Source organism: Protomyctophum parallelum (genome assembly GCF_964188405.1).
Source record: "Protomyctophum parallelum genome assembly, chromosome: 3".
In the NCBI taxonomy this organism is placed as follows: domain Eukaryota; kingdom Metazoa; phylum Chordata; class Actinopteri; order Myctophiformes; family Myctophidae; genus Protomyctophum; species Protomyctophum parallelum.
The window spans coordinates 40,574,533-40,601,381 of NC_139698.1; the positions used below are offsets into that span (position 1 = coordinate 40,574,533).

A 26,849-nucleotide genomic window follows, 5' to 3' on the forward strand; every position below is an offset into this window, starting at 1 on the left:
GCCACCATGAGCCTGATACTCAGGCTCTCGTCACATACTGAATTACAAGCAAAAAAGCATAACGGGTAACATTGTTTCAAATTTGACAATTCCAGAAAAAGCACATCACCTCAGAGGCACTGTGAAAGCCCTTTACCAAAACACTGTGCATCAAGCTTTGGTGCATGCGCCATGTGCGTGTATCTCAGTAATTGCTGAAGTGGGGATAACTCTGGTCACTCTGGCAAGTGAAGTAAGCAATCAGCTGACCATTGCAGATCATCAGAAACAAGCCACTGCCTGCGAAACATGAAAACAAACAGCATTAAGAACTAGTCCTAATATTTAATACAACTACTATGGCTGAGAATTACCTTGGTCTTACCCAGAGCCAGCCACCATTGCCACACCACAGGAAACTCAAACATCACTGTAACACACATTGCACTTTTAAGTATGCAATTAGAATAATCATCATGAATGTGTACTATGGGATGTTAGTAGGTCTGGAAAAAATATGATGTAAATTTTTATTTTTAGTTGATGTGCTTTAATAGGAAAATGTGTGTGGTGTACATTCTGTGCAAATAATGATTCAGGGAAAATATCAGTATTATTTCAATAATGTAAGCGTTAGCGCATGTGCTTGTGTGTTCACCTAAACTGGTGAGCAGTACATGGAGCAGAGTGACGGTGAGGGCATAATCCCAGACCCATCTCCTTACCACTGCAGCAAACAGCAGACCACTGAAGAAGTAAGTTAGCTCCATGGACAGGAGGTTCACTAAAGATGAAGAGGAAAACAGTCACAACACATCCTGGTATCCTTATTATCATGTTGTCTGTTAAATTGTGCTTACCTAAGTATTTAGAATTAGATTCTGCAGGCTCTGTCTTAAAGTCAAATGGAATCAGCCCATCAAAGTGGTCCAACCTAAATAAATGGGTTATGGAGTGTTACGGTCAAAACTTAACAGTTCCAAGACAATGGAGTGGAGTCTGGGGCCAGATCAAAATTGATAAGAAATAAATGACTGCTCATGAGAAACTATTGATTGATTGAATACTGGTTTGCAAAGTGGTGGATTATACAGTGGCACAAAAAGGTACGTAACACATAAAGCCACGATCGAGGGCTTATTTCCATTGTGGTCCAGGCTGTGTATCCAATTCATAGATAAAGACAAAGGCATACAGACATACAATAATAGGTCAGACATCAACACTATAGTAGCAAATAGCAAAAAACATATAGTAGGCCTACCATAAACAGAGAGAGAGAGATAATCTATTCTATATACCTGAAGGCACCAAAGCACACGCTTCCAATCATGTAGTAGAGAGAGTAAAAAATGACCAGACAAAGCAGCAAATGGACTAGCACGGTCTGAAAGAATGACAGAGAGCGAGTGGTGTGCATATTAATATGAATCTGTCCGATACGCATATTATTATACTGTATAACTGCAATACACAGAATGAACCTGCCAGCTACTGACTGTTGTTGCCACCTGCAGATGATGTGCAACTGAAGCGCAGGCTGCAAATCCTGCCCTAATCTGTTGCATAGCATTTTAATGATTCGGAGTAGTTCAGTGCAATAACATCCGATCACCTTGTAGCCAAAACAAAACTAGGTAGCTAATCAATGTATTTAGCCTACTATCGTATGATCGTAGACCTGCGCGGCTGGCCGAGATCAGATGATACATACATCCCGAATAGTTTGAGCGACACGTGTAATTCTTCTTTGCATTTAATAGTCACCGTCTTACCTTAGAATTGACCACTTTGCCTTTGAATGCCATCTCATGGTTTGCATTTTATGTTGTTTTGCAAATAACGCAGTCTGCACCAAGCTGCGACTCTGTCTAAATCCTCGGAGTTTGGACTTATGCTGCCATCTAGAGGCGAAAGTAAGAATAAGCTGTAATGTTGATGTGATTTTACATTACAGCCTACTACTACTACCCAATGCGATCTGCTGTCTGAGCCAAACAAACCATATGCAGGCAGCAAGTCACATTTTAACACGTAGTAGTGACCGTGTTTTCACAACTGCAGTAGACCTAATAATCTATCAAGGCTAAATACGACCTTTAACGTTCTGTGTGCGTAGTTTTGATTATTCGAAAGAAATTTAGCCCCACCCTGTAATGGAAGAATAAATGGCTATAGTAGTGAGACTTGGTCAAACTGAACATCATTATACATTTATACACAACACACTAACTTAAACTTCGCCTGGTCGATCAATTAGTTAAAAGTCAACGAAGTCGAAGTTTACGCGTTGTTAAATCGGTGCCGCTATTCTGGAAAGCTATATTCTACTGAAAGGGCTAATGTGATGATAATTGTTATGTTATAATGTGAAGGATATATCTGTCCGCAGATGTGTCGGCCTTTTAATATTATATAAGAGGCAACAGTACACTTAGGTTGTGTATAGGCTTATGCTATGAAGGAAGGGAAAGCACATTCGGGACATTATTGGTTGGCAACTGCAGCACGGTCATTTTATACGGCATCGCAGCACGACACGGTGCGACGCGTTCGCTTGTAGATCTGTTCTTATTGTTGTTGGCAAGCGACACCGTCTGTCGTCGTAACTACGTAAATGAGGCAGTCGTAGGCCTGTAACTTCAGTAACATAGCGGCGGAGGTCTTCCTCGGGCTGTATTTGGTTTTATGTTTGTTTGAGTGCACATACAGAGTGCGACAGTGTTTGACAGTGACAATAATAAACCATCCCAGCACTGTCACTTGACGACAGGGTCAGGACATTATTGCGGTCAGTCCCATTCAGGCACAGGCAGACAGCGCTCCAAAATACTGACCATCACAAGCAGCGACTGTCGGCATGCTTACAGGTTCTGAGTGTTATTATACTTGGAGCCATTGCTCATCAATCATCGATGGTGCTTAAGTTCCGTATTGATGACCGATAGTGCTGAAGTTTTCCATATTGATCATCATCATCGATATAGTGAAGCAGAAGCTGAAGTTTTCCGAGATCCAAAGTTGTCAGGCAGCGCATATGACACGCATGCGCATCCTTCTATCCAGCTCTAATAAGAGTTAAAACAGAAACGAGGTGAGTTCGATAATTTACAAAGAATAATAGAACGCAATACTCATTTATTATCGTTAACAGCGGCAACGTTTGATAAACATATGTTTATTTTTTTGTGCGCAATATATCTCACTATTTCCACTTTGATTTAAAACGGCGAGAATAAATCGTTTTTTCAAGTTTCTATTGAAGAAATTAATGAAGCAACATTATTGCATTTGGGAACAATAACGCAGTATTATTACGAGCACGTTTCATTTATTGCAAACTATTGGCGGGCTATTATAATGCATTTTTTTCTTGTTATTAAGCGCTAAACTTATTGATTCCAGATTGTCCTTAGCTCCAGTGCTATGTGTCGCTAGCTGTCTAGCCATCATCAATATAAGTGAACGGAGCTAGCAAGGAGCGGTTAGCTTTATGGCAGCTAGCAGCAACCTGGGCTGACATTCCGTGACAAGGGGAAAGTAAAGAAAATGACCAGAGTGAAAGAAAACACTCCACCAGGAAATTACATGACACACACTGGCCTTTGTTTGACATGTACTTGCGTTGTGCCATTTGTTTAGAGGGGTAACTTTAGTAATTTACATAGTTTAAGCGTGTTGGTGGCCTCTCTTCCTATGCTCCGCCATTTTGTATAAGACGAATGCTAATCATGGGCGCTCTTACATACACTTTATTTATGGCTAGAATAAAAACTGAGGTCCGGGCTGGGAAGTCCGACTTGGTCGTGATCACATAGCTTTGACTGCAATTTACTTCTCACATGATTATACCTACAAGTAGAACGGGAAAGGCAACCTAAATTCAATGTTGAACATGCGTCAAGACTAAAACGTTATATCGTAATGTTAATTTGATTAAAATGCTTTCAAGTTGGACCAATGAGTGCGGAAAACAACGTTCGCTTTGAAACTGATAAACAATTAAACACCATATTTGTCTATTATCGGGCAAACGGCCGATTTGAGGAGATACTGTTAAAACAAGGAAAAGATGAAGTTGTGTCGTTAACTTAAAGTTGGCACATCTTTCTTCGTGTTTGTCAATGATGTTGATGGAGATTTATCCCTATGGGACCGTGTGTGTGTGCATTTGCCTGTTAGTTGACCTGTAAAACAATATTAATATTGACTGTTTTGTCTGAAATCGAAGTGCATGGTGTATCCTGCAGCCAGCACACCGTCGCCCTCTAGCGGTGATGCAGTGCAAGAGAGAATTTAAACAAGTGAATATACAGTAGATTGGGTAGAATCTTCCTAGAGTGTCTATTACTTTATTATTACTTTTCACGTTAATCGAGAAATAGAAAACGGCCTCCAATAATCACCCACAGTAAATCCAATGGTGCAGAAAATCACATTGGATTTTGTATTAGATGACCCCTAGGTTCTAAAACATTTGTAACTGGGTCTTTTAATATCACCCTGTCTTTTCAGGAGGTCAGTAGAACAGGGAGCAGAGGAGTAGTGATGACTGACACTCCCCCAAGTGAAGGCCCTTCTCAGGGTCCAGACTTTGACATGATGGGGGCTCTGGATTGGAAGGATGGCATAGCCACACTGCCAGGCAGTGACATAAGGGTATGCTGAAGATTGCTTTTGTGAGAGGGAATCCCTCTCCCTTCATGTGCATCTGTGTCACTGTGTGTTTCTGTGTTTGTGCACACAAATAAACATGCCCCCCCCCTCCCCCCCCCCCCCCCCTTTGTATCTTACAGTTCCGCATGACAGAGTTTGGAACTCTAGAGATTGTCACAGACCCAGAGGTCAAAGGGCAGGAGGCAGAGTCTACTTCTGAGACCTTGGACCCAGCACCGTCTCACAGTCCCACCCCTCCACCAGAGGGCCAATCAGAGACTGGCAAAGCTTCGGCTCCAGCCAGTCAGGGCCAGCCAGGGTCTTCTCAGGGTAAAGCAATGAGAGTACTAACTAAATACTTACACCGATGCTGCACAGCATATTTATGAATGTGCTTATGTTAAATGCAGTTCAGAAACCCCGAAAGTTACATCATAGATGGGGAATCCAAGCTAATAGAAACGGCAGGCTTTCTTTTCCTGAAAAGTTGCAATGCGAAAATGGAAGCCATCGTTCTCACGATGAATAAAAATAAAGTAAATAAAATAAAAAAAGTATTTTTTCAAAAGAATCTTCCCACAGCCCTGTTATGAGACACAGGCCAAGTAGAAAAACAATTGTGGTATTTTATCATGACCATTAATGAAGACCAATTATACGAAGATAGGTTGAAAAGTGGTCCTTTAACTATTTCCAACCTGGCGTCCATATTTTGGGCATTGTGAGTTTGTAGATTGGCTATTTTGGGCATTTGTCGTATAACAAAGTACATTGTGTTTACTCTGTTCTGCAGCGCCCCCTGGTCCTGTGCTACTGTCTCTTGAGGAGGGTCCCAGTATGGAGGGTCCTAGTGTGGAGGTTGGACCCAGCATTGAGGTGGGCTCCAGTACAGACATGAATGCCAATGCAGAGATGGCAAGCTGTAGGGCCTGTGGTGGCCACGTTCCTCGAGATACCCTACTGCAGGGCAAATTCTGCAGCTCCATCTGTGCCCAGCCTTCCAGTGGCAGGTAGAACTCACATCCTCCGTCTCTCTATTCATGCTGTTTTTGTGCTGCAATGCCGTGCTCTCTTGAGGTTGGACATAGGGCTGGGCAATTAACGGAAGATATATTGAAATCGATATTTAAAAATCGAAATCGAATTTAAAACCAATAACCGACTTAATATTGCTCATTTAGGTTAATCAAATAATGGGGAAGCGTATTTATTTTCCCTTTATATATCAACAAATATTGATGATATAATATATATACCGGTAATTTATAATTTACTAGTCCTTACCCGTTCTGATATATTTCAACTTGTATAATGTGTGTGTGTGTGTGTGTGTGTGTGTGTGTGTGTGTGTGTTTTCTTATGAATAAAAACAGCAGTATAACATGAAAGTATTCTTACAAATGCATGGTAGGGAAACGTTTTCATGGCAAGAGCAAGGACCGCAACATTTACACTTATTAGCCCACAGAGCCCCATTTGAAAAGTATCAAGGACCCCCAGTTTGACATGCACCTATATATGGACAGTCGCACAGATCCAATTTGCAGGTGGATTTGCGTCCAAAACGGTCTCAATTGTGAGCTTTGGCTTGAGAGAACTCATGGCTTTTGCAACCTGTGATGTTGTGAGCTTGTAGATTAGCTGTTTTCACCGGAGCGTGCGCTGTAGCCACTTCACACTGTGTGTGTGTGTGTGCCCAGCCCTAGCTTAGCACCAGTCTTGCAATACTTCTGCAGGTCTTCTCCAGGGGAGCCCAAGGAAAGTCAGGCAGTGGAGAGTGAGAAGCTTGGTAAACGAGTGCGTAAAAAGAGGAAGATCTACATGGATTCTGGTGAAGAGGAAGAAGAAAACAGAGGAGAGGAAGAAGAAGAGGTGAGGACGAATAATACAATATTTTTCCAAATGTACCTTCACTGTGCAGAACACCACAGTACACAAGCCTGCAGACAGTGCAGAGTCCTGTATCTTTACCGGTTTACAGGATGTAGTGTAGCTACATTGTAATTACTCAGATGTACGTATGAAAATATTCATGTTTTATACAAATTGAGGGAGTTCGTTGCTCTCCCCTTGTCCCCCATATATGGGGACTAGGTTGGTGGAGGGTGTGTAGAGCCCAGGATCACATTAGATGATTGACACGGGTGAAAAATGGGTTACAAAATCGTGGGATAAAAAATATAGGATTTTTTTTTTTTTAGGGAGTTCTTTATATTATTAACGCCTCTCTGCTTTCTGACTATGAATCAAAACGAAGCATGTACATAGTAAAATCCTCTGCTCACTTATCCATTTGTATTGAGTATACAAATGTAACATAATATACCTTTACAAGGCTATTCCTTAAAAAAAGGTTGTAATTTGGTTGTTCTTTTCGTTCACAGGAAAAGACAAAAGCTTCCAAAGGCAGGAGAGCTGCCAAAATGGCCAAGCTTGGTATGTCACAATGCTGTTTCTATTTTTCTGCAAAGATATTTGGTATACAGGGAAAAAAGGAGGTGGCAGGCAGCTAAGTATATAGGGTTTAAGTGGTCAATTCAACTCAGAGAGTGTACAAATGCAACCAAACTACCGTAACTCGTTTACAAAAGGAAAACGTGCCACAGTGTTAAATGTTTACACACATTTTGTAGATAAGTGGTCAAATCCTAGATAAAGTCTTATTCTGGATAAGCTATTTTATTGCATCTCATTATTTTGCACGCCAATGTAGGTGTATATTTAAAATGAGGGAGCTGTGTTTTCAGAATCTTACTGAGCTAACTCAAAGTGAACCAATCAACCAGAACGTATAAGGCATATAGGGTTATCTGTGTATCAGATATAGTTTGTGGTGGGTGTTCACCTGCGCTTTCTAAAAACTGTGATAATTGTCGTGGAATCCTTGAAAATGATAAACACCCTCACTCATAGAAGATCTTGTTTTTGACTCATCTCTAGTAACTGCCCCACCCAATAAGAAGCGAGCGTGGAGCTGGCCTGCCTACCTAGAAGAGGAACGAGCCATAGCTGCCCCTGTTAAGCTTTTCAAAGAGGTAGTTCTGCCCAAAACTACACACACATTCAGGGTTATACATTTGGAAATATGTTTCCAAATGTGTTTCCAAATGTATACACAATATATAAAGTGTGTATATGTGTGTGTGTGTGTGTGTGTGTGTGTGTGTGTGTGTGTGTGTGTGTGTGTGTGTGTGTGTGTGTGTGTGTGTGTGTGTGTGTGTGTGTGTGTGTGTGTGTGTGTGTGTGTGTGTGTGTGTGTGTGTGTGTGTGTGTGTGTGTGTGTGTGTGTGTGTGTGTGTGTGTGTGTGTGTGTGTGCTTGCTTGTGTGCACGATGTAGCACCAGTCCTTTCCTCAGAGCAGGAACAGCTTCAAAGTGGGAATGAAGCTTGAAGGATTAGACCCCTGTCACCCCTCTCTGTTCTGTGTACTCACTGTGGCAGAGGTAAGAACATGTACTCTGAGAGTTTACAACTGGACCACATTTGTACATGCCTAACATGCCTTACACTGAGGATTTGACCATGTCTTGGCATCCTGCCGTGCAGATCCAAGGCTACAGGATAAGGCTCCACTTCGATGGCTACCCAGAGTGCTATGACTTCTGGGTCAACGCTGATTCGTGGGATGTGAAGCCAGCTGGTTGGTGTGAGAAGATGGGACACAAACTACTGCTGCCTAAAGGTATTTTGCATCTATAGAACGATAATGCAAATAGGCTGCATCTTGCATCCTAAAGCCAACTCCACATTGCACAGATTTGTTCACGATTTTGCGTCGGCACCTTGTCGGCACGAGACTCCCGACGACAAGCTCCACTGTAGAGCGGTTCTCTACTGTCTGCTCGTCTGACTCATCATGTTTCAGTGCTGACTACTCGTATAGTGTGAACTAGATACCATAATTATTCTCAATGTCAACTCTCAATTCATATTCCAATTGATCAACTACAAAGCAAAGCTAGTGAAAAAAATGTTGTATGTTTTGTTTTGTTGCGTGTGGGATGCATTGCAGAGGCTCCAGTTTGGTGACAAGCTAGCTTGGCAGATTCTGTGAGTGAAACAAGCGACCAGGTCTATGAAAACAAGCCCAAAAGAAGCAACCAGTTTCACCACTTGAGCCCTATTACATCCGCTATTTTCAAAAAGAATCATGAAAGCAAGCCCAAATAAGCAACTACACTTACTAAAGCAACGGAGAGTAATTGCTGTTACAGGAAAACTAGCCCAAAGTCGCCTATAATAAGCAGAACTGGCAACACTGCAAACTGCGCTGCAGGCTGCTTTTTTAGTTTTGTTGCTTTTTGCAATAAAAAAAAATATGTTTCGTCGGGCGACTGGTTTTGTGAAAATGCTAGTCTGTTAGTTTTAAGTAGTCTTTGACTAGTCTGAACAAGTTTGCTTGGTGTGGAGTCACCTTTAGACTCACTAAATTGAGAAAGGACGCAATCATGTCACCCTCCGGGGTTCCTGGGATGCAATTCTGTACTCTGTACTGTACTCTAGCGTCGTTGAAGTAGTACTCATAAAATGTATGACCCATTACATTGAGTGTGTGTGTGTCGCACGCAGGTTGTAAGGATGGGGAATTTAACTGGAGCATGTATGTGAAGAACTGCAGAGGTCACTTGGCTCCCAAACATCTCTTCAAAAGCCTCAACACGGTGAGTCCATATTGATTGTTTGATTGAATACTTTATTAGACAGAAATGTAAACAAACGGAGTAAGTACTGTCAAGCACTTGGTCTAAAACAGGGACCCCACCCTGACTAAGAATCAACCTGGGGACCACTGTTGTCTTGGGTGGGTATAGGGGCTAAGTCAGATGGAGAACCGACTGTAATGTATGTTGGTAGCTGGTTTACGAAGGGACGAGTGGAGATAGTCAATAACTTGAATCCAATGATTTCTTGGATAGGCACTAATTAGATTCTTCTTCTTGCGTAAATGCGCTAATGCTAGTGCACTTCTCTTCATTGTACGCCCACATATATAGATAGATAGATAGATAGATAGATAGATAGATAGATAGATATGTGTGTGTACTGTGACATCAAGGTTTCATGCTGGGCCTGTGTTTCCGTGGCAACAGAAACACATTCCATGTCAATACTGTTTCTCAAAAAAAAAAAAAAAAAAAAAAAAAATCTATCTGAGGTCCACACATGCTACAGCAAATATATTTATTGACACTGCTTAACCATTTTGACCAGCATTGAAAACTTGACCAGTAACCGTCGCTAATGTGGTATTGGCCAAGAACGGGCTTGGGTGGGATTTTTAGGCCTGCAGGTGGGATTTTTAGGCCTGCAGGTGGGAGGAGAATTTTATTTTTTTTCCTTTTATTTTTATAATGAAGAAAAAACTATGTCATATTAAATTATATTATATTTAACGGAAATATGCTAGTGGTCCAGAGCTCAAGGTTGAGAAACACTGATCTGACCAATCATACATGCGATTATGTGGGCATGTTTCTAACTACCCCTTTCTGTGGAATTTCTTGAACGCCAACTTCCCCGGAAAAATGGCTACATTGACATGTTGCCATTAGTGGTGCATTCAATTAATCGATATGGCAACAAAATGTAGGAAACGAAAAAATAAAGGGATTCATACAAATGTGTCCGTGATGCACATGGGTCCGGCCTAGTGTTTGGGAAACACTGATTTAGTTTACTGTTTACAAGTGGGGAAAAAGTCCCTATTCTGAATGCATGGTCATGGACCACATGCAATACCTTCACAGACCACCACTGGTCCATGGACCACCAGTTGAAAACCCCTGCGAGAATTTACCCATTTCATTTTTACAATGTTTTGGTTTTTCTCATGCATTTGGAGATTTAATGGGAAATGAGTAGTCTGTGTGTGTGTGTGTGTGTGTGTGTGTGTGTGTGTGTGTGTGTGTGTGTGTGTGTGTGTGTGTGTGTGTGCTTTCTAGTCTGTGACTCCATCTGGTTTCCGTGCGGGAATGAAGCTGGAGGCTGTAGACAGAAAGAACCCGTCCTTGATCTGCGTAGCAACCATTGCTGGTGTCGTTGACAACCGACTCCTCATTCACTTTGACAACTGGGAAGACACATACGATTATTGGTAGGAACCGTGTGGGTGTTGGTTGGACAATAGCCACACACACAGTCACACACACACACACACACTGTAGCGCTGTGCTGTTAGACTGAGGCTGAATGTCCATGCAGCGTCTGAAAGGAATACAGAGTCAAATCCTGAGTGTTATTTTAAAGTTGCAACCCATAACTTACTTTTTGTGTGAATCAATAAAAGGTATGATATGATAAAACTGTATGATAGAGCAGTGGTTCCAAAACGTTTTAGTTCAAGACCCAAAAAAGAGATTAGATGTTTTCCCAGGACACAAACTAGTGAAAATAGCAGATCTACAAGTGCATGACGCGTCGCTGCATACCGTGTTGTGAGCTTGTAGATTGGCTATTTTCACAGTTTTACTAATTCATGGATCATCATGAAATCACCTTTTTTATGTTCTGAAATAATAACTAAATGTAGGAAGGGAAAAAAAGGAACCCATAAAAATGTGTCTGCGACCCACGAACCAGTGTGATCAATCAATCAATCAATCAATCTTTATTTATATAGCACATTTTTCAGGCAGCGAGTGCAGTTCAAAGTGCTTTACAGTAAGAGCAAGGAAAAAAAATTAATAATAATAGTAATAATAATAATATATATATATACATATACATATACATATACATATACATATACATATACATATACATATACATACATGCATAAATATAACAGAGTATAGAGTACTGATAGAGTATAGAGTATGTTAACACAATACCGGTAGTTACACCGTAGTCTCCCCGCTCTTCTATTGAGACCCTTCTAAAATCTGAATAAATAAATCTAATTAAATTAAATGTAATTAAATTATTCAATTTAACTTCTTTAGATTTGCTATTTCTGATGAACACATTTGGTGTAGACAGAAAAAGTAGCCCAAGTACAATAGTAGCTCAGGTCAGAATCGAGGGTTTAAGACAAGTGGTTAATTTAATGTAGGTCCTGTGGTCGGGATCTCGAGGTATTGCATGAGATTGAAATGGAAATATCGTGCCTTCCCAAATTAGCTCTTTGTTATAGCTCTGTAGAAAGTTTGGAGCTGACACAGTGGAGAACAAACACTGATGCCTGGTGTTCACTTTGTGTTCAGGTGTGATCCCAGCAGTCCATACATTCATCCTGTGGGATTCTGTGAGGAGGCGGAACTAACCCTCACCACCCCAGCTGGTAGGACACGTACGCACATTTGAATATGTTTTTTTGGCATGCTGTATTACCTGAATGAATACAATACAAAATACTTTGTCTTTTTCACTTTTATGAACAGTTTGTATTTGAATCCCAAATGTGAATGAGAGAGCATTACTTAACTGTAGTCGACCACAGAAGTGTGTGTGTGTGTGTGTGTGTGTGTGTGTGTGTGTGTGTGTGTGTGTGTGTGTGTGTGTGTGTGTGTGTGTGTGTGTGTGTGTGTGTGTGTGTGTGTGTGTGTGTGTGTGTGTGTGTGTGTGTGTGTGTGTGTGTGTGTGTGTGTGTGTGTGTGTGTGTCTGTGTCTGTGTCTGTGTCTGTGTCTGTGCGTGCGTGCGTAGTGGATATTGTGAACAATTGAAAGTAATTTATTGTGTTAAATAACAGTTAAAACTACAATATACTACCGGTTTACTTAGTCACTTAGTGTGTGAAAGGCTAATATTGGCTGTAGACAGTGCTGTTCAAGACTTGAAGTGTTTGTTGTCTTCAGACCCATTAACTGACCCTGTTCTATAGACACAGGTAATCTCCCCTTACATCCACCCCAGCACTTTATGTTTTCTACATTCTGTGCAAATATCTCTAAACACATCGCATCACAGTGCCTCGTTTTTCTTCAAAAAAATCAACTATAATTCCATACCCCATGTAGGACAGCATGTTCAACGTGGTTAAATGACTGACAGGCTTGTTGTGTGTTTCCGCACCTCAGAATATAAACATCCCAAGAGCTTCTCCTGGGAGAAATACCTTGAAGAGACTGGGACACAAGCTGCCCCCGCACGGGCTTTCAAACCGGTGAGACACTCGTACTCCTACATTAAGATTGCATGCATATTCTATTACAGCACTCATAGGGCCAGAAGGTTTTGTCCACTGGCCATGTTGGCTGATATCCTCCAAAACTCAGCTGTCACCGTCACAAATGTATTTAATCAATTATAAAACATAATCGATTAGCGATTATTCAATCAAATAAACTACTAAGAATGTATCCCTATATTGGGCATGTCATTTTAGACAAAAAGATTAAAAATAATAATAATGAAATTTGTATATCTACAAGCACACAACACGTCACGATGCATTAATTAATTACGGTAGTTAATTGATTCATTGATATAAAAGGCCTACTGACGTATAAGTAGCAGCTCACACTAACCTCTCACCCTGCTCGCTATTATGTGTTGTTTTGTTCCAGCGGCCTCCTCATGGCTTCCAGTTTGGGATGAAGCTTGAAGCCGTCGATAAGAGGAACCCAATGCTTATCCGCGTGACAACTATAGTCGACACAGAGGACCACCGGCTGAAGGTACAAATGGCGTCTTTCTAGAGAAGCATGCCGACTGTTTTGTATGATGACTTTGTGGTCATGGTTTCATGGTTGGTCCCTTCTTGTGATGTAGATTCACTTTGATGGATGGGATGCAGAGTATGACTACTGGGTGGACACTGACTGTCCGGATCTGCACCCTGTGGGCTGGTGTCAGAAGACTGGACATCCGCTACAGTACCCCAACGGTGTGATACACACTCATACTTGCACGCCTCATTCACATACACACACACACACACACACACACATCGTCTCACCATCTGTTTTGTGACAGCCTGCAATGTACAGACTGTAGAAATGAATACCAGCACTCACGTTGTATCCTATAGGTTTTATTTTGTTCCCCCCAGCAGCAAACAACAACAGTGTGGACGTTTCGGCCCAGAGGCCTTCCTCGGCATAAATCTAGACAATACTGCGTAGGTGTCACTTATAAAAAAGACCTGGGTGCCACGCACAAAGCGGTCCGGGTGCACCACGTAATACATCTGTTTACATCATACAATACTGTTATATCATTATTTTCTGTTACATAGTTAGGAGGCTTGTATTTTTCTTGTACAGCCTGATTTATACCATGTCGTGCGGCTGTGTCGCTTACAACGAGCCGATCTAAAAGCTCATGACCGTGTTGGCTAGTGACAGAGCGACACCATCGTATAACGAAGTACAAATTAGGCTTTAGTTGACAAAGTCATCTTCAAGATGGACATCTTAAATCTGAATGAATTGTGAGTCAGCACTGTTGCTGCCTCTGCTTAGCTCCTCGATGATTTAGGAGGACAAGAACGTATTGTATAATTCAGTCAAAATGGCAGTGGCAGTTCATCTCATCATGTTTCAGTTGTATTAAGTATCCCTGATGAATGTGCATCTTATAGGCTCCACGGACACGCCCGTACCTCCAGGACAAGGCTGTCCTACCCCAGGATGCAATGGGGTCGGCCACATCAGAGGACCACGCTATGGAACCCACTATACGTTAGTAACACACTTGTCTTGTCTTTTCTTTTCCTCACAAACACAAGATTAAAGCACCTGTCGTGTAATTTCTTCCAGGAGTCTGTAGATTATCACCTTATTTTCCTAATGTATCAAGAACGAGAAATGAGCTCCGTTTTCCCAGGCAAAGTCCTTTTTTTATTCAATCAAGGCATCTCCCATAGTTACAAGCATAAAAGTCATCTTTTCATCGTATAGCAGCACATTCAGGCCAGGTCAAGCCTGCCCTTTCATGCCCTCCTCCGTTTTCCAACTCTCCAACCTCCCTCCAACTCTCTCCAGTAATTTCCAACGCATCCCTTTATACAGTACATCTCTCTCATGCAGTGGGTTGTCACCTCCTGTCCCTGTGTGTGTGTGTGTGTGTGTGTGTGTGTGTGTGTGTGTGTGTGTGTGTGTGTGTGTGTGTGTGTGTGTGTGTGTGTGTGTGTGTGTGTGTGTGTGTGTGTGTGTGTCAGGGGAAACCGCTAATCAAAGACCCCCAACTGTGACAGTCCCTGTAGTACTCATAAAAATGCATGCATGGAGACAAACTGTAGCCTCCTGTAACCCTAAACAATGGCTCTGTCACTTATCAGTCAAACAGGAAGGCCTATAGATAATATCAGATGAAAGATCACTCCCCAAGAATTATCTTGAGAAATCAAAGGCTTCCTGCCGGTGGAATAATTTATATGCAAATAGTTAAAACACTGTGAGGCGATGAAGGGAGAAGCGGCTTGCAATTATGACTAACCATATGCTATATGATTCATAAGTACACCACACACCTTTCTCTAAATATTTGATAGACAGAAATGTGTATGTGTGTGCGTGACTGTGTGTTTGTGTGTGCAGTCAGGTGAGCTGTCCATACTCTGAGTTGAACTTGAACAAGGAAGGCTTGGTGCCGGACCGTCTCAGTGGAGAAAGACCTCCAGTCCTGAGCGGACATCCCCGCGGCCGACGTCCCGACTCCCACACTAACCCAGCCACGACACACCCCCCCACCCCCACCCCCACCCCACCAGAGCTGCCTGAAACAGCTGATGACAGCTCCCAAAACAACAGGTGGAGCGTGCTTGTAACTTGCAACAACACTCTACACTTCACATTGTGCAACTGTCTTTTAAAACCAGCAACAATCCCCAAGAGATGTTCTACTGGTGTTTAATGTATGCAACTCTGTTTTCTGTGTTGCTAGGAAACCTGCGGTGGTTGAAGGAGAGCGTTCTGGACGCAACAGCCAGCCTGAACCACAAGGTGGGGTCAGCGAGCAAAGCCAGAATGGAGCCAGACCAAAGCGGTAACTAGTTCATTGGACATCACTCCTGTGGAATGCTGAAATGATAGAGACTGTAAAGTCTTCAAAAGACGAACCTCTAACATTTCTTTTATGGTTATTGCAGGTCTGCACCAGTTCCTAAGTATCTCAAAATGCACTATGTTAAAGAAGAGATTGGAGATGGTAAAGGTATGTGCCATAAGCAAGTGTGTGTGTGTGTGTGTGTGTGTGTGTGTGTGTGTGTGTGTGTGTGTGTGTGTGTGTGTGTGTGTGTGTGACGATGATGATGACGTCCAGGCACGCATCAGCCTGGCCTCTGCTGCCTTTGGTAGGCTAAGGTCCAGGGTTTTCCAGAACAGGGACCTCACCATCTCCACTAAGGCAGCTGTGTACAAGGCAGTCTGCCTCTCCACACTGCTCTATAGCTCGGAAACCTGGACACCCTACCAGAGGCACATAAACTGTCTAGAGGCTTTCCACATATTCTGCCTCCAAAGGATCCTGGGTCTGACCTGGGCCGACAGGGTGCCATACACTGAAATATACGACCGGACCAACACACCCAGCATTACAGCACTCTTTGGCCAAAAACACCTCAGATGGGTCGGGCATGTGATCCGTATGCCAGCCCATCACCTACCCCGACAGATCCTGTATGGCCAGCTTCAAGCCAGTCAAAGGGCTGCCGGAGGTCCAAAAAAGAGGTACAAGGACCACATCAAAACCCTCCTGAAGAAGTATGACATCAGACCACCAGCGCTGGAGTCCCTGGCTGTTGATCGCCACACCTGGAGCTCTACCTGCCACCAGGGAATCACTCACCTTCAGGAGAAGTTCACAGAGAGGAGAGCACAGCGGCGTGCACAGCGGCACCAGAGTACCAGGGGTCCACCGACCACTGCTGCTGCCTTCCCCTGCCCCTCCTGTGACAAAATATGAGGATCACGCATTGGTCTGAGCAGCCACCTGGCTATGCACAGACGACAGACACAACAGTGATCATCCCATGAACCATATTTGGAGCAACGTCATCATCGACATCGATGAACTGCCATAAGCAAGTGTGTGTGTGTGTGTGTGTGTGTGTGTGTGTGTGTGTGTGTGTGTGTGCATGCTGGTGTATTATATTGTGTACACACATGTGCAATGCATGCATGTTTGTTTGTAGGTGAGACAGAGGCAAAGAAGATTGGCATAATGTGACAGTGACACATGCAAATGCATCAAAGCTATCTTCTCTCCTCTCCCTCCTCTCCTCTCTCAGCCTCTCCAGATGCTATTTCCCTTCAGCAGGCTCTCCATGAATCTGTTTTCTCCCCTGGTATATCTGCCTCACCGCCCCAGAGGGTGGCTCTCTGCTGGGACAAACATTGTCAGCTTCTCCCCGAGGTCTTGGGTCTTACTGCCAAACGAGTGGCAACCTGGAGTTCAGAAGAGGTTAGACGCATGCAAGCTCATTTATTTAAAAAGAAAGACAAAACATACGCTCCATACATGTGCATAACATGTCCTGTTTATGTGTTGCTCAGGTGGCCAGTTTTGTCAAAGGACTCCCAGGTTGCAAAGAGCATGCTGCAACATTTAGAACAGAGGTAAGTAGTTCATCACAAATACATACGGCAGACAGCTTTATTTGAATTGACGACTACTATTGTGTAGCAGCTATTGTAGCCAGCATGAGCTGATGTGTAAAACTGTACATTGAGTGGGATTTAGCCTAAATATTGCATGCAACTGGCCATACTATTCTCCAGCTGCTCTTACTTAACTTACTCACGGTGCCATGAGACAATTTCAGATGTACCTTCGGACTTTGTGACAACCACACATTATTAATGCAATATATACAACTATACAAAAAGTTATGAATATTTTAATCCGTTTTATTTTAAAAAGATGAATAATTGTGGATCTACAACCTCATGTGTTGCATCGCAATGCGTTGCGAGCTTGTAGATCTGCTATTACAATATGAACACAGCTGTGCTGTAACATTTTGACGTGTGTCTTTGGCACAAAAGGTTTGAAAACCACTGAGTTATGTTGTTGGCCAATGGCATGGAGCTTAACCACTTTCTCTGCATCTCTTATACAGCAAATCGATGGCGAGGCCTTCTTGCTTCTTACTCAAGCAGACATTGTTAAGATTCTGTCAATCAAACTAGGACCTGCTCTGAAGATCTACAACTCTATCCTCATGCTGAAGAATGCAGACGAAGAGTAGGACTCGCCTCGGGGTGGAATCGCTTACTCTTAAGTTATAACTTAAACTTTTCCAACTTCCCTTCATCGACACTCTTGGGCAAAGGATAAAGATTCAAAGATCTGTTACAGTTCAGGTAGAGACAGCCAAGAATGAGTGGAAGCGGACTACTGCAGATTTCACCCATCTCGTCCCCATGGCTCTCTCCGTGATGGACAGCACTTGTTGCTCTGTGGGAGAGTTTTACGTTGTACTATAAGGATTCTTAATTTATATTGTATTTGTTTTCTGAATGACAATGAACGTAACTGCAGGCACCTTTAAGGCTTCTTAATGATGTACGGTTTGTGTATTGGATTTAATGTCATTGCTCTGCTGCATTTCTAGTTTTATTTGAATCATCTTGAAAAGGTGCTTAAACCCAGAGCTCACAGAACAAGCGAAGTGTGTGATTTGTTGCTTTTATTTGAAACAATCATCTTTTTTTAATACATGCAAAAACAGACTGAGCAGAGTACTTTTAGTATTGAACAACTAGAGTGGAATCACTATTTGCTCTCCTGTAGATCAGTGGTTTTCAATTTCAACACTTTTCATGTCAAGACCCATTATTTATTGGGCATTCGAGCCTATACCATTTGATGACTCTCAGACCCAAAACATAGATTATCTTGTTGTTGTTGGTTAAGAAGATTTTGTCCACAATTCCATGCTGTATTGATGTAGTACCATTAGGAGAGACAACAGGCAAACATTGATCAAAATTACAATTCTTCTACATTCTCTAATTGTGTAGACTTCTAGAAATTAAGTAATGCAGATGTTTAACAATAATTTAACTCTTGAGAGCGAAAAATGAAACCAAATGAAACGACCCTGTACGGGTCATTTCATTTTACGCTCTCAAGAGTTAAAGAGCTATAGTGGTCCATTTGGTTACCAACTCTCCATAATTTAGCTGGGGACCACCTGGACCCCCTTAAGGACCACTGGTGGTCCCTGGACCAGTGGTTAAAAACCACTGCTCTAGATGGAGACATTGGGCTGCTCTCCATGTCCAGGGCATGGGTTTTTAAGGTTGGCTCCAGAGGAGCATTTTCCATCACAAGATTATTTTGTGATCGATTTGGAAGGGCTAATGGTCAATAACAAGTAAGAATTGTCTAGATAGACTAAAATTATGTTTTTAGTTTTTTCTATACGTTTGCTTTTGTGGAAAGGCAACTATTTGAATGTAAAGTGTGTGTGTGTGTGTGTGTGTGTGTGTGTGTATATATATATATATATATAATTTAGTTGTTTTCATTACTATTTGATTTCTGTCCTGTTTGATCTAATTGACCTCTGGCATTTAGAGTGTAAATAGTATAAGGCTGCTGACAGTCATGGCAACCCCAGTAGAAAATATGCAAATGAATACTTTGAGCAGCAGGACAATTTGTAAAGATTATGTGAAATACACAATTCTCAATTTCAATCGTAACGCTTCATGCAATTCAGTTGGGATGTGTACATTAAATTGTTTATACTCAAACGGCTATTTTAATTTAAGGGGTAAATGGTAGCCTATGCAACTTTGGCTTGGTTACTGAAGCTGTTTGCTGCAATGTGTGACTGAACAAAATAAATGAGTTGCACACTAACTGTTGTCCTGACCTGGCCTCAGAAATGTCACAACACTATTTCTGACATCACAGTTTGTTTTCTCCACCAGGCTGAAGGCATGGGGAGAGAGTATGTTTTGCAGTCCGTCCGTCCGTGTGTGAACAGCTAATCTCTGGCACCGTTAACCCGGTTGATGCCAAATTTTGCACACACTCCCTGGATACCAACGATGAACCTCTGCCCCAAATTTTCCAGAACGGCCGTTATAGCGCCACCAGGAGGCAGACTTTTGAAAAAAAAAAGAATATTGTGCCTCCAGATTCTGCCCAAAAATCACGCAAATCGTTACACACTATCTCTATAGTCATGTGTTCAAGATGGATCTGTCCTATCTTTCATATTCCATATTCCATATTGGCTTAAGTTTGCAGGATTGACCCTTTTGAAACAAAAAGCCTCAAATTATGAACGCAGCATGCAATTTACGTGAAATATTTCACAGACTTTCCTATTAGGCTGAGGAATATATCCCACCCTTTTCATATTGGCCTGTTATAGCGCCACCAACCAGGTGGGTTTTTGCAAAACACATTTTTTGAACAAAATGCCTCAAATCATCCAATTGCCATCAATGGTGTAAGAACAAATGGCACCCTTTTCACATTGGCCTATTATAGCGCCACCAGGAGGCCACAACCTGAGCTGGCTAGGTGGAGACCTGTACACTGAGGGGCACTTTTTCTAGTTTATCATGTGATCATTACCTCAGACCTGTAACTTGCATCTTTTTACATCCTCAAATTCCCAGGAAAGTCTCAGCATGGGGTCTCTCTCCAGTCTCCACAGAACTTTCATTGCTCTTGACATTTGCACATTTAGAAATATGAAATAGGATAGATGCGAGCAATATTGTAGGCTACAGTTTGGGGCTTTAAATGTAATTTCTTCATATTTTATTTGTCACTATATGATGATGATCTGCCACTCTCTCGACCACCCCCCGACAAAAGTTCTCTACAGACTAATAATAACTGGGCTCATCGTGGGACTGGACTCCGTTCATTCCCACGACCCTTAAACCACGTGCACGCATGCAACACAGTGAACACAACAATCCAGACGAGAGACAGAGTAGAGAGACGAGTGCAGACCAGCAGGGTGCTGTGTACACTGGCTGAAGAACCACTGGATGAAAACATCAGCAGCCAGGGAAATTATGGGAAACGCTTCACTAATACAACTCTAAATGGGAGAGAAGATAAAGATACCGCCGTAGCCTACTATTTTACAAATGATTCGTCCATGGAACTCATTTTTATTTATTCAAATATTTATTTTGGCAATAATGCGGACGATCTACGACGGATGGACGTACGAATGAAGGCGTGAGTACTGTTCATCAACTTTATGATTGTAAGCTACTATGCGGAGCGCATTCCTTTCTGACTAGAATACACACAAGACGGTAAACTGCAGTTCAATAATACGTGTCAAGAAGATAATGATAATGATGATAAGATATGATAATGAAGGCGTTTAGTTCATTCCAGCGTAGCAGGATGAAAATACGCGTGATCAACATTGGCTAGTCAGTTTAGCAACTTGCCTCATCAACTTAAAAGGAGTTTTTGTTTTTCCAGTCAGTTGTTTATATTATGTATTTTAATAGTCTACTTATTATATCTACTATGAGTCTTCATTCTTCAAACATAGACTATGCACTTTCATAGATACAAACAAAAATAAACAAGTTAATACAAGTTACCACTTAAAATCCTCGTAAATCCATTATGCAGCATACAAAATAATATCAAATGAATATTAAGTTATTACAACAGAGTAGGCCCTACTCGTGCTATAGGGAAGCCATACAATGCACTATAATCATCATTAACTAGCCTATATGTCTATTGTTGCACATACATTCACTTAAATATATATTATATATGTTTTTAAATCAATTAGTAGCCATTATAGTGGTATGGTATAGTTTATTCCACCTTTGACAAGCTGATAAGAGAATACTCTTTTCTTCTACCAAGCTCTAATTTGGGTTTTGGCAGGACATAATCTGTGCTATGCCTGTATTCCTTTTCTCATTGACAGAATGTATCTTCCCAAAGGATGTCAGTCATAAATAGGCCCATAGCTCTTGTTTTCTTTGTATTAACCATTCTTTCCATGGGGAATAGAAATGTAATTAGCTCTGTTATCATAATTGTGGTCAGATCAGAAGTGAATTCATATGGTCTGAGATTATTATTATTATTATTTCTATAATATACGTATTTCTACCAGTAAGACACCCGTGCTGAAACAACAGGTCTGGGAATGCCGATATATGGACTTTTTTGTTGTTGTTTTAATTGACGTTTTCGGGCTGGGTGGGGCGTAAAACGTGTGCTAATTAGTAAGGCCAGGTGGGGCCTCGGGCCAGCCCAGTTAGGGCCCAGGTAGGGCCGGGCCTTCATTTTCGGGCCTGTTGAGAACTCTAGTTTTTGCAGGCTGCCTGCCGTCTAGAGTTTGAATGGACAGGTATCCGTCAAAACGGGAGACATCGAAGAGGAAGGACAGGTGGGGAAGGATCAGCATATGGAATGTCAGAACAGGTCAGCTCCATAAATGGAGAGGGTTTGAGGTTTGATGTCAGATGTAGAGTTGCTGGCCGGCTCCATATATGCAGATCTAGGTGATGATCCAGTCTTGTCCATGTATGGCTATCCAGGGTTTGACACTTGAATTCCCCTAGAGGGACTTGCTAAAGTAGTTACTTCCTGTTGTGTGCAATGCAAAGGAAAACTCATATTAAACAAATGACATCTGTCGTCTGCAGGTCAGGAACCACATTCTTATGCTTAATTTATACTCATTGTATGATGTTTCATGTGCTGAAAATAGCAGATCTCTAAGCTCAACGTGTTGCATCATGCAGCAATAGCACTGTTGTATGGCAAAGTATCAATCAGACTTAATTAACCCTTCATCTGTTGCTCTCCAATCCCCTCTAGTGTGAAGCTGCAGGATGACAGCAGCTGGGTCCAGTGGAACGGTCAGTCCTGTCTATAGCCCCACCCACTCCCACTCATCCCAGTCACAAGCACAGTCAGCCTGTCCCCCAACATGCTGGTGCCGCAAAAGGAAAGAGAGGATTCTTCAGACCAGGCTGCACCTCCACTCTGCTCCGGGGGTGTGGCTTCTGCTGGGGGTTGGTGTGGTGCTGGTAGGGATGTCTGTAGCGGTGGCCGGCTACGTGATCTCCGCACCCCGACCTGTGGGTGGCCGCGGCAGCTCTCACGCTGACCGAATGAAACTGGCCGGGCCCGTTGTCATGGGCGTCGGCCTGTTCGTCTTCATCTGTGCCGCCACTCTCCTCTATGAGAACCGAGACCGTGAGCTGCTCAGGCTGGTGGAGTCCGATGATCTTGAGGACCTGAAGCCGGACAACGGCTGGGAGGATTCCGAACAGCACGACGATAGCTGTCAGGACCGCCGCGAGTCTGTGGATATGGAGCAGGGATCCTGCAGCATTTCCTCCCACGCACGCTCGCTCTCCAACAACAACCGGGTTCCTCCCCTGTCTCCCCGGAATAGACGTAACATCAATAGCAGCTCCCCAGATGGCCAGCGTGGCCCATGGGAAACGCTGCCGTTGCCTGAGAATGGAGCGGCTCTGGGAGGGAGGGAAGGACCGGGGTCAGAGGGGAAGGTGGAGGAGGGGGAGGGGGAGGGGGGATCATCACGACTTACTCGAGTTCTGCACCATCAGGAGCCAACCTCTTGCTATCCCCCCTCCCACTGCCCGTCCCCCTCTTCATCCTCGGCATACTCTGACTCCTGCAACTCCAGCGAGATACCATTTAACATAAGGACCGGCTTCCCCCCCCATGATGGACAATAACACATCAACCACAGGCCTTTAAACTGTTTACGTCTTTCTATTCTTTCTAATCAAAGTAAATACACACATGGATGCTCAAGATGTTCCCCCTATTATTGTTGACCTTTCATTAAAACCCCACCATCCGTGTTGTGGAAATCCTTCTCAGAAAATAGCAGCTCTACCAGCAGAACATCACTAGTATAGTATAGAGCTCTGAGGGACTCCGGTCAACCAAGTGTTTAAGTGGTTAAAATGGGCTGAATGTCTTGACTTGTATGCTTAATGCTTTAGAGTGGTGAGTGGTGCTTCCTTTTCGCCCACCCAGGCTTGGTGGAGTTAAAACTATGCTGTTTGATGTCAGCTTGCCAGCTTGTTGTCTTTACTCTCCCCAAATCCCCAAAGTCAGAGTTTGACCGTATTTGGTCCTTGAGGAGGATTGCAAAAAGTTGGTTTGGTGCCATATTGGGAGATGGACACACACAGTCACTCATTCACTCCCACTACCACGGTCATGTTCACAAACACACGCAGCACGCACGCACGCGCACACGCGCGCACGCGCACACACACACACACACACACACACACACACACACACACACACACACACACACACACACACACACACACACACACACAGATTTTGTCCCAGGGGTTTTCTTTTTGTAGGGAACAGAGCTTCATTAGAGGACAACCCAGATTAAAGTCTCCAATGAGCGTTTATATAATCTCACATTTAATAATCTGAGAAAATAGCTTTTCTGTATAAGATGAGCACATAAGGACTCAAACCACTCACACAGTCAACACCCACATGCACCAATCAGTATAAATATCGTTTGGTGTTCCGTGCACATGCGAATGCAGACTCAAGCTGTTTTTAATTGTAATCCAACCTTTTTCTGTCCGCACAGCTTTGTCATTCTCAGGAGTCTGTTTAGGCTAGATGTTGAAGAATTGCAAACTTTGTGGTGTAGAGGCCGGGTAGAAAACAACAAGAACAGCGGTGGTAGTTAGGAGTTATTCCTGACACGGCTGAGCGCTCACATACGGTCCTCTGAGTCCTGTTACTGGAGGCTCACTCACCCACTGTTCTGACCTTTCATCTCTTCCATCATCTGATTCCTACGCTTTATTCAAATGTGAACCGCTTCGGAGCAGCCTGAACTTTCATGCGCTCTGCAGAACGGCACAAAACAACAACAAAATAAGCAAGGTTCACTGCTATAATGATCCACTTTCTCATTTAGATTCAGGAATATAACGTTGAGTAAAGACATAGTTTCCACAGGGCCAGCATGCAGACAAATTAAAGAGAGGTAGGGTGAGGCAGGGTGGGATTTTTAATTATCCTGAGCATTCTCCTCCAGCCGCTAATTACGCTGAGGATCAGACTGAGGGCTTTTATAGGTATTTTAGAACTGCAGAGCATTTCCTCTGTTCGGGCCCATGCTGGGTTTCTGCCATCCAGATGAGGACTGAGACTGAAGATTGCAACAATCTGCAAGCCACAATCACACATATCACTCCGACAGCACTTCCCTCTCAGACACACAATGAGCACTCTTATATACGCAAAGATATGCTGACATTGATGGATTGCTGATACCGTATGTCAGTTGTAGGATGAAGGAGAGAGATCTGTTGTGATGGTTATGCCATTGTAAATCTGCATACTGTTTTTGTTTAGTTGTCAAATTGTAATCCAACGTTAACATCAGATTAAATTCCAGATGTGTTATCTGTCCCTGACTCTGACCCTAAACTCTCATATGAATCTTTATACACATACAAATGCAAGATGATCCAAGAACAGAGATCATTCTGATTCATGTGTACTGTATTGTGTGTGTGTGTGTGTGTGTGTGTGTGTGTGTGTGTGTGTGTGTGTGTGTGTGTGTGTGTGTGTGTGTGTGTGTGTGTGTGTGTGTGTGTGTGTGTGTGTGTGTGTGTGTGTGTGTGTAGTGGATAAAGTGTTGTGAGGCTGATTATTTAGATACATATCAATTTGAGTACAGGGAGGGGAATAAGCTGCTTAACCCATTGCTGAGCGAGGACACGTGTGGTCACACAGTTCCTCATACGGAGAGAGGAGCTTGAAAGATAAACATTTGTAAATTGTGGTTCAAAAGACTCGAATAACTCACCCAAGCTGATCCCAGCTATAATGTTATTTGATCCATCCATCCATTGGATCACAACAGAGTCATCATTTCAGTCGGTTTGACTGATGATGCCTCCATGAATAAAATAAATATTAGTAGATGGACAACTGTTTCTACTCATCTCTGTGGATGGCATATAATGGGTTCTCAACTGGAACACACACTCCTTAAAAAGAAATTAGGTGGACTGAAAAGCAAAAATCGGCTATTAATATCTATGAACGAATACCGGAGAACTCGCCAGTTTACCAAGTCGCCGCAGCGCAAATTTTTCATCAATGTCTTCATCTGACATTCTGTCTTCATCAGCGTAGTATGTCAAACCCACAGATGTTATAGTTCATTTCCAAAGTAATCAAATTATTTTGTGCAATTAAATGGCCAGCTAGATGATGATAAAAAGGTGAGTATGTGAATACCAATGATAAGTAGGCCTACCATTTCAGGAATTGTTTACTAATGAATGACCTTGTTTTGGTACTTTGGTGTTTAAACTTTTAGCATTCCTACTTTCTCTAAACAACTATCCTCTCTCTCTCTCTCTCTCTCTCTCTCTCTCTCTCTCTCTCTCTCTCTCTCAATTAAATGCAATTTAAATGAAGGTGAAGTAAAACTAAAATGCACTAAATCGTGGCGAGTTGGTAAAGTTCTCCGGATACCCTTGGAGCAATGCTCCAATTGTCAATCAAAGTCACCCTCCACTCCCATAATTACCGGTAACTCAAATATACTTATTACACACTAGCCTCCCATCAATCCACCAATTATTGTTTGCCGTAATTAAGCACTAAATTCTCATTACCGTGTCACAAATGTGAGATAATTAACATTTCTATTTGTATATTGTTTGTGTACTGTTAAAGTACAGTGTTCCCCTTTTTAGTCTTTAAACATACTCTAATGATCTAATGAAACACAAGGCGTGTCAAGATCACACAATATTTTAGTGGGATTCTATTAACAATCATAGAAATATATTTTACATTCAGTTTACAAAGCGCCGTAAATATCTGTCACAAATAGTGGATGAAATTGTATTTTTAAACCAAAGCAAACATAGCTTGTTATAAAATTCTGTCGAGCATAAACAATACATACTTTGTATGTATTGTTTATTTATTTCCCTCTATGTACATACAAATGACCCACCTCACCCTATGCTGTGACACATTAAGGGTGAATTACTGACTAATCCAATTGTGGTCAGTCCTACACCTCCTAAGCCCTTTTCTCTTTCTAAGGCTTTGCATGTTGCAAGGAACAGTGTTCTGAAATGAACAGATTCATCTTGTGTGTCTTTGCCATCTTAATGCTTACACAAACTAAAGGTAAGACAATCTGTTCCTTTCACATCTATTATTTTGAGCTATAAACCTACCTAACAATTATGTTTCCTGCCTAACCCTTTTCTGAAGGCATAGTTTTATAGCATAATATTTTATTCTTCAAATTAAG

General features: G+C 42.4%; 3 protein-coding genes across 6 annotated transcripts; 2 read left to right on the forward strand and 1 right to left on the reverse strand.

Annotated features, from left to right (window-relative positions):
- Positions 1–6: 6 nt before the first annotated feature.
- On the reverse strand, positions 7–1,793 carry LOC310856492 (putative transmembrane protein 244). Of its 2 annotated transcripts, XM_083761963.1 has the most exons (6): positions 1,755–1,793; positions 1,281–1,366; positions 840–913; positions 638–763; positions 365–409; positions 7–279 (listed from the first exon to the last, which is right to left on the reverse strand). In XM_083761963.1, the coding sequence occupies exons 1-6, from the start codon at positions 1,785–1,787 to the stop codon at positions 185–187; spliced, it is 459 nt and encodes a 152-aa protein (XP_083618089.1). In that variant the 5' UTR covers positions 1,788–1,793; the 3' UTR covers positions 7–184. The 2 variants fall into 2 exon arrangements, with proteins under 2 accessions (XP_083618089.1, XP_083618088.1); XM_083761962.1 differs by lacking the exon at positions 1,281–1,366.
- Positions 1,794–2,895: 1,102 nt separating this feature from the next.
- l3mbtl1b (L3MBTL histone methyl-lysine binding protein 1b) lies at positions 2,896–18,725 on the forward strand. Of its 3 annotated transcripts, none has more exons than XM_083760323.1 (22): positions 2,896–3,073; positions 4,495–4,638; positions 4,776–4,965; positions 5,429–5,645; positions 6,372–6,507; positions 7,020–7,071; positions 7,576–7,670; positions 7,974–8,078; positions 8,182–8,317; positions 9,205–9,296; positions 10,578–10,729; positions 11,838–11,923; positions 12,652–12,737; positions 13,141–13,251; positions 13,346–13,460; positions 14,157–14,256; positions 15,115–15,327; positions 15,461–15,562; positions 15,666–15,730; positions 16,806–16,978; positions 17,071–17,133; positions 17,637–18,725. In XM_083760323.1, the coding sequence occupies exons 2-22, from the start codon at positions 4,528–4,530 to the stop codon at positions 17,763–17,765; spliced, it is 2,529 nt and encodes an 842-aa protein (XP_083616449.1). In that variant the 5' UTR covers positions 2,896–3,073; positions 4,495–4,527; the 3' UTR covers positions 17,766–18,725. The 3 variants fall into 3 exon arrangements, with proteins under 3 accessions (XP_083616449.1, XP_083616450.1, XP_083616451.1); XM_083760324.1 differs by having other exon boundaries at positions 15,666–15,724; XM_083760325.1 differs by having other exon boundaries at positions 11,838–11,914.
- A 1,764-nt stretch (positions 18,726–20,489) lies between these two features.
- On the forward strand, positions 20,490–24,974 carry LOC310855662 (uncharacterized protein). Its single transcript, XM_083760761.1, has 2 exons — positions 20,490–20,734; positions 22,358–24,974. Exon 2 carries the CDS (start codon positions 22,372–22,374, stop codon positions 23,245–23,247), a length of 876 nt encoding a protein of 291 aa, XP_083616887.1. The 5' UTR covers positions 20,490–20,734; positions 22,358–22,371; the 3' UTR covers positions 23,248–24,974.
- Positions 24,975–26,849: the final 1,875 nt, after the last annotated feature.

Bases quoted from the DNA above. Each gene is read 5' to 3' on its own strand.
- LOC310855662 (XM_083760761.1), top strand. From the start codon at position 22,372: ATGACAGCAGCTGGGTCCAGTGGAACGGTCAGTCCTGTCTATAGCCCC.
- l3mbtl1b (XM_083760323.1), top strand. From the start codon at position 4,528: ATGACTGACACTCCCCCAAGTGAAGGCCCTTCTCAGGGTCCAGACTTT. The intron at 4,639-4,775 runs GTATGCTGAAGA...TGTATCTTACAG, and splicing joins TGCCAGGCAGTGACATAAGG to TTCCGCATGACAGAGTTTGG. The intron at 7,072-7,575 runs GTATGTCACAAT...ACTCATCTCTAG, and splicing joins TGCCAAAATGGCCAAGCTTG to TAACTGCCCCACCCAATAAG.
- LOC310856492 (XM_083761963.1), bottom strand. From the start codon at position 1,787: ATGGCATTCAAAGGCAAAGTGGTCAATTCTAAG. The intron at 914-1,280 runs GTATATAGAATA...CCATTTATTTAG, and splicing joins GTGTGCTTTGGTGCCTTCAG to GTTGGACCACTTTGATGGGC. The intron at 410-637 runs GTGAACACACAA...TGTGTGTTACAG, and splicing joins TGTACTGCTCACCAGTTTAG to TGATGTTTGAGTTTCCTGTG.